This window comes from Formica exsecta, unplaced genomic scaffold (assembly GCF_003651465.1).
Source record: "Formica exsecta isolate Colony F162 unplaced genomic scaffold, ASM365146v1 scaffold223, whole genome shotgun sequence".
Lineage (NCBI taxonomy): Eukaryota > Metazoa > Arthropoda > Insecta > Hymenoptera > Formicidae > Formica > Formica exsecta.
This window is the reverse complement of record NW_021849528.1, coordinates 424,312-440,092: the sequence shown is the minus strand read 5'-3', so window position 1 is coordinate 440,092 and position 15,781 is coordinate 424,312. Positions and strand designations below refer to the sequence as shown.

Sequence of the window (15,781 nt, the reverse complement as noted above, 5' to 3'; positions counted from 1 at the left end):
TATATACACATATATATATATATATACATATACGGAGGCGATGCAACACGCGAATCGTGCGAAAGGTAATGGGCAATCTTACGTGGGGGGAACTGATGTACATGATCGATCTTTCGCACGATTCATTCTTCCCTCGTTCTTCTCGCGTCTCATTGTTTTAACGCGATATTCCTTGCGCCTCTTGCCCCGCTCTTTCTCTCGTATGAGCGACATTCGTTTGCTATAATTTAGTGTGATGTCGGTGAGAATGCTCGCGATTCTTGAAACGCTTGAAGAGAAGCGCGAAGATATTGTGAATCTCAGTTAATGATGTACAAGTAAAACGGTAACGAGTCGTGTGGCCGTTCGTTTTTCTAGCGTTCGATGAAAGTTGTGTGAGTATGTATGTGTGTGTGTGCGCGCGCGTGTTGTAAAAGTGCTGGACAATGTTTAATCATAATTTAAATTAAGAGCATGTCTATTATTCTGTTCACGTATTGATGAATTCTTTATTGATTTGGAACGCACTCTTGCAATTCATCATCATTCTTCGTTGAATTCTTCTTAAATATAATTTTTGAATGAATAATAAAAGTTCTTATGACGGCGCGGTTTTCTCCGCCGAAACTTACAAGCGAATCTTTTTCAATACAAAGTACGAAGATGCATTAAAATTCTACAGAGCTGATTCGTAATCACCTTTTAATTACTTCCCGACTGCGGTTGAACACGTTCGATGATTCCGTGCAAAAAATTAGTAAAATGGTAGAAGAATGATAAGGGAGAAAAATGCGATAATGCTGTTGGTAGTGTATAATATTAACTCTCTTTTCCGTCTGTGATGATAAGTAAAACAAAAGGAAGAGAACAGAGATTATCATCGTGTGATCTCGCGGTCTTAATATAACATAGTAGCCCGACCGCGGATCCGCAATTTCAAGCGTTTGCGTGTCCTTTGCGGCCACCTGATGTTTCTTCTTAACATTAAAATTATAGATGCGTGTAATTGTTGAATATATATTTTAATAAAATCAATGTGGTTCTCTCTCGTGAAGTAAGACTCTTTAGCTGGGGCATTCGCGCAGCAGCAGCAGCGGTAGCAGTTTCGATGCGAATAATAATGCCGATAATTTAGGGATATATTTTTGAAATGTGTGCATATAATGTACATAAGCGCACTTGTATCGATTCGCACTTGTAATAGATAGTGCGCGCTGATCGCGCATGAATGGATACTTTAAGCGGATACGGAAAAAACATATATATTCAAATATTATAGATCTATATATATTTCACGCAGATGAATATGTGTTGCGTGCGTTTATCTATATAAATAGATAGATATATACGCATGTAACGCATATTCGTAGTGCTAATTGTTGCCCGTTGATTGGGGCGGATTTACGCTTCACGTGCGGCGAAGAAACCTCGATGTGTAGAGCTTAGATCGGCCCAACGTTTACGAGAAGAATGATATTTTAGATCTGTCGGATGGATACTTGCATAAAAAAGAGAGAAAAAATGCGAGCCAAAGGATATTCTCAATGCGTATATACGTATATGAATATATAATATATTATAAAAGAATGATATATTCACACGCACACATGATAAAGAAAAACTGTTAACGGAAAGATTTTACGTTGATGTTTATTATATAAGAATAACAACTATATATATAGTATATATATGTAGTATATATAAGTATATATGTATATATATGTATATAAATATATATATATATAGTTTATGATTATATTACAGCCGTGACACACATATACGCACGCGCGCGCGGATATGTGTATGCGTGTTTATATGTATATACATACATATATATCTATATTTTTACGTGTAGATATTTTTTGGTAACTTGTTACAATAATCTGATTAGAACAGTTAAGTATGTACACACATATCTATATATATATATACATATATACATAAAGAAAGATATATGCGTTGTAAATAAAAGGTAATAGCTTTTGTCATCGCGCGTGAAAGCTAATAAAAAAAATTTTGTTACCGTTACAACGACAGATTACAGCATTTTCCGATTATTCGTGGAACATAGTTGTCGGCTCCGCTTGTATCAAATTTTTTGAGGAAATGATCAAAACTGCAAAAATTGATTTCCGTTGCCGTTATATTGTACATAAGTCTTTATGGTTACTCAGCTAAGGAAATGTTGATATTATTACAATAAAGAGCAGATTGTATTCGGCTTTACTTTATACATACTTGTGTATTTATAATATTTATTACGTTTTTCATATGTTGATGTAATAAAGTTTTAGGTATACTTTATATTATGATCGCTCCTGTACATTCCTCTTACCTTTAAGAACGAGCGTAAATTTTTTTCTGTATCTTGTGTCTCGAATATGACACAACTCTTCGGAAAATATAAAGTATCACAGGAGCTATAAATATGTTTTTTTTTTCAGGACACCCGATCGATACCTTTTGTTTTGGGCTGTTAAACTAATATTTCTTTTGACAGCCGTCCTTTCTCTCCTGCACAAGCCACATTTCGATCATCCTCGTAAATCTACAAGTGTGTGAAGCAATCCCACAAGACATAAATTTAATAAATCTCTCACTAACTAACTTCTCCATCTATTTTTACGGGAAAGAAATATCATGTGTCTTCGGATTAGTTGGAATAATGTATGAAGAGCGTGAGATATCAAGAGAGGTAAATCTTGGACGAAGTTAAAAGGTAATGGAGAACATCGGAGAGGGTGATATAAGTCGAACCGAAGGAAAAGGGAGGCTCTCGCCTCGCTACGATTTCGGAAAACGATGGCATCGCTTTCGGGTTCTCACGTCACATTCGTTTATCCTTCGGGGTTCCCGCGCGATGAGCGATCCGCGATTCAAGTACAGAAGTCGCGGACGGCAAGCGGCACCGTGCTCGGTGGTGGCCGTCGCTTACGGACGTCTATTCGAGCCAAAGGAATGGACGAGGGATCATGTGGACCAAGTGCTCGAGCACGGTGACAGGCTGTTCCGCGCGAGCGCCGCAAGAACGCGGTTGATGGACGACGAGTACATGAGGACCGATCGCGTGCACAACGAGTTCTACATCGATTTCTGCAAGATCCTGGTCGGCATCGAAGACAGCGGTATCCACGGCAATCTCTTGAGCGGGTCTATCGGCTGCACCGATCTCGCCCAGGGTCTGCACAAGTTTTTAAGGGACAATGATTCTGGAGTGATCACTGCGCAGGGTAGTTCCGTCGCTGTCTGGCAACAATCTCCCGATGCCAAAAGTATTCTGTATTACGACCCGGCGTCGTGTGACGAGACCGGTCTGCGTCGCTCCGGCGGTGTGGCTTGCCTGATGAGGTTTAAATGCATCAACGATCTGCACGATCATCTGCTGAAGAATCTGGACCAGCGCTATGACTCTCGATACTGCATCGACAAGGTCACCGTGCTGCGCGTTACAGAGGTAACGACAACAGCAGTTGTTTAGTTGTTTGATTCTGAAGCTAATATACAGGCTGTCTTAAAAAATTTCTTGATATTTTTTTAATAGCAGATTCTTTAGGCAATTTGGGGAGATGATTTTTCTTTAATGAAAATGTTGTATATCTATATTTTCCGAATTACAAGTGATTGAAAAAGAAGAGCTTTTCGTAAACTATACTTTGTGGAATTAAAAAGTTAACAAAACTTTGCTCTTCAGTTAATTTCAGATAGACTTTACTTTAATAAAAGTTTAATTTGAGGCTTACAATTAGTTGCAAAGATTTATGATGGGAAAATGATGACTTCCCTCGATATTTTTGTTAGGAAGGAAAAATCAACTCAAAATTGATCAGAAAATCCTATATATTCTCTCTCTTGTGTAAGAATAAAGAATAAGAAATTACACAAAGAAAGTTCGAATAAAATATTAAGGAAAAACACAGGTCGGTCGCGGTTTCATCGATCGTCTACCCGATGGTCTGCCGATAATCCGGAAGAGCATGTTGCGGTCTATCGATCTACCGGACGAGCACAAGACTGATTGCACCAAGCCGATACCCAAGGATGACAAGTCGCGCACACCCGCGAGGATACGCAGGGAGCCGCTATCAATCGCCATCTCAAATTACAGCATCGATCGTCGTTTCGCCACGGAGCCGTTGGTGAGTCGGAATGATTTCGACACCGGCTATTCCTACGATGATATGCGCGTCAACGTGCCGTCCACGTTTAAAGAGTTGCGCGGCAAAATGGCGATTCTTCACGGTTTTACTCACGAAGGCAGCGAGATTTACAAAGGCAAAGGCGATCAAAACGTGGCCAACTGTGTGGTGGCTATTGCCATGAAGAAGGTTCACCCAGTGAAGACATGGATGAGGTCGAAGCTGGATGAGATTCTGAAACTCGGTGATTCGCTCTATGCTAGCATCAAGTTCGACAAGCCAACGATAAAGACGATGACAGCTGCTGATTTGAATGACGCGAAGCTCCAAGTGAATGATCGTAAATTGGTGATAGACGTGGATCTGATCACTGTGACCGGCACGCTCAGTTCCAAGATGCCGTCAGTGTTAAACCTGAAGCAAGCGTTGGAAGAGTTTTTTCTGGTAAACGAAGAAGGCGTAATTGAGACAACGTCCATGGCGGTGGCAATCTGGAGCCAGGACGATTGTTACTATCTGTTTGATCCTCGATCCTGCGATACTGCTGGTGTCAGAATCGCGAAAGAGAATGCTACCAAGGTCGCGGAGAGAGAAAGAAAGGAGGAAATTGTATCGAAGGATATGAAAGACGTAGGAAATTGCTGCGTGATTCGATTTTCCGACATCGACTCGTTAATCACTCTGTTTTTGAAGAACGTCGACCCGGCAAGGAAAAACGACCGGTTCACGATCAGACACGTCGCGATCGCGGACGATATCGTCGGCGTTCGACCTTGGAACGATTTTCAGCCCGGTGAGGCAGGTAAGACATGGGTGTTGCGCGGCGGAATTTCCAACATGGACGAGTCGTTTGAGGAGGAGAATCAGGGGCTTCAGGGTCTCGCCATACCGGTGGTGGCTCTGGTGAGCGCGTGGGAGACGCCACCGGCAAGATGGAGTAGCGAGACTGTCGACGAAGCGGTCAGAGAGGGTGACGCTTATTACAACTGGTGCAAGCCTGCCGAAACGGAAGAGGAAACCGAGGAAAGGCCGTTTCTCGTTCAAGATTTGAAAAGAAATTTATACTTCAAGAATCGAAAAGTGATCATCGATGTGGAGGACACGGCGGTCGTCGGCGATCTATTGGCATCGGATGACTCTGAGCTACTTAATTTGAAGGAAGGACTACGTCGGTTCTTCGAGAACAAGCAGTATGGAATAGTCGAGGCGAGAAGACTCTCGGTGGCGGTGTGGAAGGTCGAGGAAGATGTGAAAGACGAAGATAAGGAAACGTTCTACTACTACTTCGATCCGAATCCTCGAGATAAACTGGGTCAATCGTCGGCAGAGACAGACGAAGAGAATTCTGCCTGCGTGGTGCGTACATCGGATCTTTCGACATTGGCGAATCTCATCGAGAAGAATGTCGGACGGGATCCTAAAAATAACGATTTCGCGATACACGAGCTGAAGAACGTCTCTATCGGCACGTCAATGACGGACGAGGAGATCGAGGCGGATAAACGGATACCGATCGTGCCGGATCTGAATAATTACTCTAGTCTGGGCGACACCGGCGCTCTACTTTTGGGCACCATCGAGCAAGGAAACGAGACAGCCTTTAAACGGCAAACGAGGGACAAACAGGAGGCTGCCAATTCTTTGACGGCCTTGGCCATGACCAAACTCTACAATCCTCATCTATGGTATCGCGAACTCGTGGACGACATCCTGAGGATCGGCGACAAACTCACCGTCGAAAACCTAGCAAATCTGCCCGAAGCGGAGGCTGAGGAGGAATCACCCAGGAATTATCTTCTCCCGTCGGAGATTGCGGAAGACTTCACCATAGGTGTCAATCGAATATCGATTGGTCTTGAGGAAGAGTCTATCACTGGAAAAACGGCGGATGTGTCGACGCTACTGGAGCAGTTCTTCGAAGGGAACGCGATGGGAGTGTTTCGTCAGGGTAACGTGATGATGCCGATTTGGAAGGAGGGCAATGTGTTCTTCACAATGGACCCTAGAGGCAGGAACGTTCACGGCGAACCTGGGAATAAGGATGGAGCCGCGGCGGTGATGTGGTTCACCGATATCCCCTCGTTGGCCGGCGTTCTACGGGAGGTCGCGCAACAGGACGACGATTTCGTCATCGATGCCATCACGGTCGAGAATGCGTACGAAACGCGAGTGGCCGAAGCACGACGAGTCAAAAAGACCACCTCCGGAGAGGATCTGTGGCACCATTTTCCCAAACTCGCTGACGGTGTCTGGAGCATCGACGGTAACATCGCCATGACGGATGAAAGATTCGACGAGGCAAATCGCGGCAAGCAAAGCGCAGTCATTGCCGCGATGGCCATCGTCTTCTCCAAGGTCTCTTTATACATACTTAATCTCTTTTTTTCGAATTTACCAAAATTGTGATGTGATAAAGTATTTTTAAAGACAAATCGAATACCATAAAAACTATAAAGAATGATTCACAGTTTAACAAAAAAACATACAAGAAAGAAAAATAATTATTTCCCGTAGTTTTTGAATACGATTCCAAATTGCTTTATCATTCAACATAAAAAAAAATTATTAGTCTTTCAAAAAAAGCTATTTTTTGTCGAACTGTGTTATTCTTTAACTTGAATTTTTTTATTGAACTGTGTAACTAATGATAAATTTTTCACAATCATTTTGTGTGTTAATCGATTGAGGAGATTAGATTACGCAAAAAAAATGTACGTGAAAAATAAATTAAGGTCTATCAACCGAAATACTGGACGCCGTCCGTTCTTGACGAAGTTATCGTCACCGGCGACAAACTGCACTCGAAATGCGTCGAGCGACTGGGCGTGGGTTCGGTGCCCCTGGTGAACGAGATTATCAGTGAATTCTTCTTATCCAGTCGACGCATCGCTCTAACGATCAAGGATTGCGTTCAAGCAGGCAATCTTATCGGGAGACCGCCCAAGATTCACGATCTGCGGACTGGTATCGACAGCTTCTTCGACAAGTACAATGCCGGTGCATTGATCACGCCGGGAAATCGAAATATCGCCATATGGAAGACCGACAATGCATACTATGCTTTGATACCCGACTGGTCCATCGTTGCAGACGAGACCGCGACGACGGTACCGCGAGTATTTAGATTCAGAGACGCGAGTCTCCTCGTAGAATATATTTTACGTCATCTGGGGACGGCGGACGACTATCAGATCACCGCGATCGACGTGCTGGACCGGGATAAGCCTTGGAGATTCGATCCCAGTCCGGCGATCCGACCGGCAAATCTGCCGCCCTTGAACGCTTATAAAAAATTGCCGGGCGAGGCGCGGGCGATTTTGCGCGGTAGCTACCATCAGGGTGACGAGATCTTTCCCGAAATATTGCGCAACCGACAAACGGCGGCGAATTGCATCGTCGCGCTTGGCATGTCGATCGTGAAGAGCCCCGTTACCTGGACGAAGAAAACTATGGACGAGATTTTAGCGATCGGTACTGCTGTTCATCGGGAGTCGAGGAAGGCAAGACCAACCAAATCGAGATTGAGACCGAAGGATATTATCAGAGTATTCTATGTCGGTGGGTCTTTTGTTCTCGTGATTATTGAAAATATTGATCGATAGTTGGATAGCATTTTTTTAGTATTTATTTCTGATAGCAGTTGACGTAAAAAATTTTGTTCTTATATTTTTCCCAAGGTGTCAATGTGTTGACTGCTGACATCGAGCCCAACACTGTGAGCGGTCTAGTGGCAATCGCACCTCTCGATATAGAAGAGGAAAAGAAGAAAGGAGGAGAAGACAAAACAAAGATCGACAGAAACAAGAAGGAAATTCGACGAGGACGATCGCCATCTCCGTCTCCGATTTTACTTGAGGAAGGTCTGCAAGAATTCTTCCAGAATAACCGTGCCGGCATTCTAGTAGTTGATCGCGGTATGCTCGCTATTTGGAAGGATTTAGGTGTTTACTTTATGTACAATCCTAAAGCGAGAAGCGACCAAGGTCTGCCAGATCCCCATGGAACTTCATGCACGATGTGGTTCGCCTGTATGGAACCTTTGTACGATGCAATCTTCACAAGCATCGATCCGCACGAGAGATACGGGACTTTTGAAATCTGTCGGGTGATCGTAAAGACTGCTGTGATAAAACCCTTGCCGTGTCCAGCTGGTTTCCGGTTTCATTTCGATCATAGTGCATCACTCGCACCGATCATTTCCGCGAAGAAGATCGCCACGTTGGACGTGAAGCCACTGAGTCAGTATACCGTCGTGGAGGAGGAGCTCGATGTTCTACGCGGCAGCCTGCACATGTGTCATCGCGTTTTCGGCCTGAGGAACAGAGGTCACCAGAGCACGGCGATCGCGGCGATCGCCATCGTAGTCGGACTGCTACATGTACCGTCTACGTGGACGCCCGAGCTGATCGACGCTGTGCTTAAATACGGCGATTCACTGTACTCGGACAGCGCACGTTGTGCTCGCGTGAACGCCAGGAATCTCTCACCCAGCGAACTGCTCACAGTGTTCATCGTTGGCGATCTCCGGGCCACCATCCACGTTCACAATCATACCGCCGCGGGGATACTCCATACCTTCGATCTGTCTGAGGCGCTCGCTATGTTTTTCCGCACGAATTGCGCCGGGATACTGCACACGACCAATCTGGCGGTAGCCGTTATGCAGCACTATGGTAAATTCTATATGTTCGACCCGTGCGCGAGAAACGATCGGGGCAGATTCGCCTACGACGGGGCCGCCTGCGTATTTAGGTGCAACAGTGTCGCGAAAATGGCCGGGATTTTTGTGGCCAACTGCAATCTTAAACGGCCAAATGTGTACACTCTAAATGCAATCAATGTATTGAGCCTGCATTTCTTCTCGGATGCGCGAGACATTTGTCCACCCAAGTGCGAACAGTAATGCGTTTTCTAGTCAGGTTTTTTTGTGTGGTACACGCAATGCAAAAATCGTTAATCCATGTGAAAGAATATTCTTATGATCCTAAAATAAAATCTCTCCTTATGTTTTGCAGCCGAAAAACGAATGAGTGGAAAAGGGGGAAAGAATTCGTACACGCAGCCGAACAACATTCTCAAAGTGCTAATTTTATTTATAGGTTTTCTTTATGACACAAATCACTTTTAGCATCTACATGAGTAGGAGTACAGGCTATACGAGAATGAATTTGATACAGATCACTTATTAGTGTAAATACAATGTTCCTTTTTCTTCTCAATTACACGCTATCAACCTAAATACTTAGAAAACACTGTACAACGCAGCTGAGAACTGTCGATTGATACTTTACAATATAGTACAACCACTCCTCTGAAGCGAGACACGAGCACCGAATTGGGACAGGTCGGCTCGAGCGGACCTTGGTCGTCCTCTCGTCACCGTCACCTTGGAAAGGGAGTGTCGTTTCCTTGCGGACTTTACGAGCGAATCTCGATATCTCCTCTCGAGCGGACTTTAGGCCATATCGAGCGAGTTTGCCCGCCAAAGATTATTTACTCTGCGTCCCGAAGATACGTCTCTCTCTCTCCTCTCCTTCTCCCTAATACGCGTCCTCGAAAAAAACACGAAGACGCTTTTGCGTCTCTGAATAGTCCGCTGCCGAATCCTACGTGACGTTGTCTCGTTTCTAGCAAAGTGAAATGGGAGGCAGGTGAGACGCGAGCGGACATACTTTTCTTCGAAGAGTTTCACAAATCCTCATTTCCGAAGGTTGTCCGTCGAAGAGACTGCTCGCGTCACCCTCCTCACCGTCGCATACAATATTCAAACATCGCACGACTTTGCGAGTCTTGTTTTCTCGTAGTAGTGGCTACGTCTGTCAGTACAACCAGTAGTGGTGATAAGTCTCCGCTGTCTCCTTTTCTCTCGTACTCGTCTCTCGTGAGACATCATCGCTGGTCGTCCTTGCCCCGTACTTGTTCGAGGAGTAAGGAGATAGGTAGATAGATAGGAAGATAGATAATAGATAGATAGATACTTTGGTTTCTCGATCGAACATTCTTGTATTCACGAGAGTCCACAGTTACTTTACTTCTTTGTTAAGTTCGAGAGCTTCATGTATTATATGTGAATCCGTTTTTTCGTATCGTTTCCGACTCGATAACGTTTGATGAGGGAGATCAAGATGAGAGTTGCATTACGTTCGCAAGAAGATTCATATTAAATGCCGCTTTCAGTCTATGTAACTAGTTCGATCGATAAACGAAGAAAGCGGAAAAGGATGGGAAAGGAAGGATAGATGAAGCTAAAAGAGCGAACGAAAAGGACGGGGATAAGGAAGGACATATTCGCATCGATGGGCCTGACGCTTACGACTGACAGAACAAGGTCGAATAGATCGTAATATAAAAAAAGAGAAACGATATGCGTATTATCATTAATATTGGCATGGTGTTGTTATGGCACGTTTAGTTTTGCTGCTATACTCAGCGACGCGTTTCTACAGCCGCGGTCTTCGCCGTGCACGGACGTACACCGTGCGATTCAGTCGGTTGAAAAAAGAAGAGAAGGAAGAAGAAAAAAAAGAAGAACATATTGCGGAAGGGAAAGAAGAGAGGAAAAAGAAAACATTTTCACCGATGTCCGCACACATTCGCGCGTAACGTCAACGCTTCCGTTTTGTGGCGCACAAACACGCGCGATCTCGGCACTCTCTCGTTGGCACCTCCATTGCACTTTCCCATGCGTCGCAACAAATGCATCTTATAAAACATATTTTTTTTATGTACAAGAGAGAAACTGCACTCCCCCTGAAATAAACGCTCGCAGAACAACTGTTGTAAAGGACCCATTATGCTGCGCTTTACCTCTTTTGGCCGGTAATATAATAAAGGAAGATTAAAATTGCACCGAAATATGTCGCACAACGAAACAGAACCAAATCTCTAACAATGTGTCGCGCTTATATATATACTTGAAATATATAATCTCGAAATTGTGCGATTCAAGACTCTTGAAAATATTATCGCGCGTGCGCGCGAATGAGCTCTGTTGCAAAAATATTTAAAAGGCCTTCTATTGCTTTTTCATTCTATTGCTTTTTCATTATTAAAATAAAATATCGAATCTACAAAATCTAGACGTAAAATATTGAATTTATTAAATATCACACACAAATTGATAAAAGACTAAAAAATTTAAAAAACTAGCAAAAAGTCTCAATAGCAAAACGGGCAAGAATAAAATAGACGATCTTTTATCGCACAATTCACAACCTCTGTTTCATTCGAAACGTGCGCTTGTGTGTTAGAGTTTTTTTAGAACAATAACTCGCATTCTTGATTTGTTCATTTTACCGTCCGTTGTCAGAGAGGCCTTTTCGTTCACATTTGCACGTTACACCACGGTAAACAAGATATATAATAAAATGTTAATTCATTAAAAAACTGTCGATAGTCGCCAATAAAAATGTAACATTATTTTGCGCGTAACGACAAAAATGCGCATTATTCTAACATTCGCAAAATGTGAAATAAAGGCAAGAAAGAAAAAATAAAAAGAATACTCGAATAAAATAAATTCTGTTTTACAGAAGGAGTATAATTATACAATTTTCTTCTTAAAATCCAGTAATTGCCGAGAGATGCGTGTGATTGTTCCAATAATAGAAATTTTCTTCCTAAAACGATTTGAAAGAGACATATATTTCTCTGACGCACAAATTACAAATTGACATTAGTCCTTAAGTCGGACGAATTTTTTAACCGTATATGTCGCTATTATATGTCATGTTAGCACATAAGAGTGAGATAAGGAAAGGATGAGCAGAAATTATTCTCCTAGAGAAAGAAACACAGAAATACAAAGAAGAAACAAATGAATTACGAGATAATCGTAGGATTCCAAAACACGTCATTTTTTGTACAGTAATCGCGAACGATTCAATGAAGTCGTCTCGATCCTTGTATAAAAAATTGTGCCCGCGTTTCTCGACCCTTTGTCTTCTCTCTCTCTCTCTCTCTCTCTTTTTTCTTATATATTTCTTTTATTTATCGCAGTTATTGTCTTCGTTCAGTCGAAAGTTTGTCGCATTGACGACTAAAGTCACGAGAGAATCGAAGGGTAAAGATCTTAAGCGATATTAAGTCAATTGTGATAGCAATAATAGAGGATATTAAAGATATAATATGTTTTATTTTATACGTATTATTAATGTTAATACGTATAAATAATAGCATTATTATATTTTGTAAAAAAGACTCATGCGCAAAAGAGACTTATGATATAAAATCATGCCAATCGCATTGCATCACTTCCAAATAATAGAATATTATAATAAAGAAAAGAAAGGACATGTATATGTAGAAGAAAGAGAGATATTCGAGGAAAAAGTATTCGAATAAAAAGTGAGCAGGGATTCGGATTATTAAGGATATCTTACACGCTAATCAACCGCACTGTGTATAGACTTTTAAAAAAATAACAAATTACATATACATAGAGGATAGGTATTTCGACACCTATGTGTGAGAGATGAGGTCGAATAATCAAATGACAATAAAACGCATCGCATACGCGACTTCCGTTCTGTTCTTTTTCTTTCTATTTTTACGTCTCTCTCTCTCTCTCTCTCTCTCTCTTCCATCTTACGCTCTTAGCTACTTGTTCGCGACACAATTACTTCTCTAGAGTATAGTAGCTGGCACAGGAACATGACCTTTCAGTCATTGGCATCACAACGTAACAAGGACTACAAGCTGCGTCACGTGCACCTCCAACGAGTCCTTCTTTCAGTCACATTATTAGCTGGACGTGCACCTTTTGCTCTTCCCTTGCTTTGTACGCACGCACGCACGCATACATATTCTCTCTCGCTTACATATCTCGCTCAGACCTTTTTCTCTTTGCCGAGCGGGTGACTACAGCCAAATACTTGGTCCTGAGTATTTCTGTATCGTATTTGTTTTTATTCGTTTGTTACACATATTGTATATAATGTCTTGATTCTTATTCCCAAATTTGTGTGTATGTCGGACACTGGATGACCTGTACTTCGGCGAATGCATAAGAGCGAGGCTATGCCAGGAGAAAACGACCGAAGGCAACACCATCATTCACAATGACGAGGCGGCGATCGACAACTTTTCATGCCCGGATCTGGATCATTAACGATGCTGCTTAGATCGCGCAGACCGCGTTCGATTCTCACAATTAAAGCACGATCAACTATTATTATGAGCGATCCCTCGGACTATCTTCAAGTGTTTTTCTGAAAATATTAAAACTCTGGTCCCTCCTGATCAGATCGGCGGTGAAACGAAAACTCCCCTCTTAAAACGAAAGTGAAAACCTGCCCGTGATGGTGGGGAAGTTTCTCTCAACCGCCAATCTCTCATCACCTCGTCATCCGGCTTTCTTATCGCGCGCACACGTAGACGGACCCCGTAGATGACACCGCATGTAGCAACAGTTCGGTCATGTGGGTCCGGCCGGGGCTACGTGACGCTGATCGCCGGATTGGAGGGGCCCGAGGGCGCGGGCTCGCTCTTTATACACTGTCCGGTCAGCTGGTTCACGCTGAGCGGATTATTGATGTCATGAGGATTCGTGCCGACGGGGTTGCGATGCGGTTGCGGAGCTGGTTGTTGCGTCGCCGCTGTCGTCACCGCCACTCCAGCCATCGCTGCTGCCGCCGCCGTCGTTGCCGGTTGATTGTGCGACGGTTGGCTCGTGTTCGACAAGGGCGGCGGTGGCACCGGAGGCGTTAAAGGACACGGGCACGGGCTTGACAGACTCGAGGGCGATGGTAAGACCAGCGAAGGACTCGCCAGACTAGACAACGCGGACAGGCCCCCGGGACTGCTGAGGGACTCGTCATCCTCAGGAGTTCCCGCCTCACCTACGCTGCCCAGATTATCCTCCGAATGGTCGTCCTCGGCTTCGCCGTCCACTTCACCGTCGCCGTCTCCTCCCTCCCCCATGTATCTGATACATTTCTTCTTACGTCTGTAAATAACGATCGGGGAATCAATTAGTGTGCACTCGTGCAGGTGATTCGGAGGCTAATGACGTCAATAATATCAGGACAATCAATTTCCATCTGTGAGATCATTTACTTATCGTTAGATAACGTGGCGAATGTATGCTGCAAATTTTTTTGTTCATATTTAGCAATTATGTGAAACAAGAATGAAAACGCAATATTTTTTACGGAAAGCTGTCAAATCTTTTTGATACTATAATCATATCAGGCAACAATTAAACAATTTTTAAGTAACTTTAATTTGACTTTCAAAAAACGTCTCTGCTCGATATTCAATAGAAAATCCTCACCGTTGGAAATACGTCCGTGAAAAAATATGTTATACATCTAGAATTGTTACCAACTGAAAAAAACATGCCATCACTCATGTCATCACCGCAAAGTCAGACGCACAAATTTGCTTTTCGAGTTTGGTAAATTGTCTCTCTGCTCGATCTTTGCCAGAGTGAACGACGATCTTTGTGCGCCTGGCGATGCTTGGATTGCTCGACATTGATCACTCGCTCGCAAATGCCATGCTCAAGAGATCCTTAGACGTAACAAGCATAATGTGTAAGATACAACGTGGAAACGAAATAATAAAACTCAATCGAAATGCCATCAGGAGGGGGGAGCATCTATTAAATCGTTGATCATCCGAATATCGAGGATCCGATGAGAATTCGCGCGGTACCTCCTTCTTTTTTCATACGCGGTGTGTCGATTTATCGATTTAAGACAGCCAATTTTTTTATTAACGAGACGCACTAAAGCGCTATTATGTTACGTGGAACTTGGAATATATCGCGACCAATTGTAAAGTGCGTTAAAAGAAAAGTTCTTTTTTTTTCACAGTCGCGTGAACACAAAGGTGGACATCGATAAAATAGTAGATTCCGAGATGACGAAAGGAAGAGAGAGGCTTGTTTTGCTACTGCACAATTTTCATAAGTGAGCCCGTCCGACCTCGTCTAGAGAACTGCTTCGCAGTCGAGACGACATATTGCCGCTCTGCCATTGGCTCTCATTATTTATCTCTCAGCTGAATCAGTTAGCTTCTCGTCGGCCGTGCCGCCGAGAACGATCGGAGGATGCTAATTAAACTCGCAGTCACACTTGTGTGAATTTCAAAGCGTTGCACAAAACTTACGAAAGTTGAACTACTCCTTTTAGTGCGCGACAACGGACGGCATTCGAAAATCTCAGAGTGGATTGCAATACATGTACTATTATCTCTTTTTTAGACGAGTCATCGAATAGTTAAAATAAATGTTAGAAACTCTATACGTTTTTTTTTTAATTTTAATTTTTTCGTAAATTATATCACATTGTATCGAAGATATCGAGAGATAAAATATCCTTTCTTTTTTTTTTTAATAATAAATAATGCTTTTGTATAGAGATAAAAACAGTTATTAAAAGCATATTGCAGTTCTTTGCAATCCTTTCTGAGACTTTGAGTAACACACGAAATTGTGCAAAATTTCGATTTAAAAAAATGCGTTTCTACGCAGTCAGCCAGCGCAGTTCTTTTCCAAGGAATTGCCTCGAGTGGTTATTTGCATTATATGTATAAAAACACGTTATCCGTATGAAAATATTACAAAAAAGAAAAAATGATTAGACATTAAAAGTAAACGAAAAAAAAAAGTAAAAAAGAACACATCCGTACAACACAATCATCCGATCTTAATCGTACGAACT

General features: G+C 42.8%; 2 protein-coding genes across 2 annotated transcripts in view; one reads left to right on the top strand and one right to left on the bottom strand.

The window, feature by feature from the left end:
* The first annotated feature begins 2 nt into the window (after window positions 1-2).
* On the top strand, window positions 3-11,765 carry LOC115235483. The gene is made up of 4 exons (XM_029807310.1): window positions 3-3,433; window positions 3,897-6,470; window positions 6,848-7,673; window positions 7,793-11,765. The coding sequence occupies exons 1-4, from the start codon at window positions 2,702-2,704 to the stop codon at window positions 9,016-9,018; spliced, it is 5,358 nt and encodes a 1,785-aa protein (XP_029663170.1). The 5' UTR covers window positions 3-2,701; the 3' UTR covers window positions 9,019-11,765.
* Window positions 9,191-15,781, bottom strand: part of LOC115235484 — a 41,266-nt gene continuing 34,675 nt past the window's right edge. Inside the window, exon 13 of the mRNA XM_029807311.1 lies at window positions 9,191-14,061. Within this exon, the coding sequence (XP_029663171.1) occupies window positions 13,551-14,061 (511 nt within the window). The 3' untranslated portion in view covers window positions 9,191-13,550. The remainder of the gene's footprint in view (window positions 14,062-15,781) is intronic.

Excerpts from the sequence above, each read along its gene's own strand:
- LOC115235483 (XM_029807310.1), top strand. The coding sequence starts at position 2,702 with ATGGAGAACATCGGAGAGGGTGATATAAGTCGAACCGAAGGAAAAGGG. Across the intron at positions 6,471-6,847 it reads TGGCCATCGTCTTCTCCAAG|GTCTATCAACCGAAATACTG; the intron begins GTCTCTTTATAC and ends AAATAAATTAAG. Across the intron at positions 7,674-7,792 it reads TATCAGAGTATTCTATGTCG|GTGTCAATGTGTTGACTGCT; the intron begins GTGGGTCTTTTG and ends ATTTTTCCCAAG.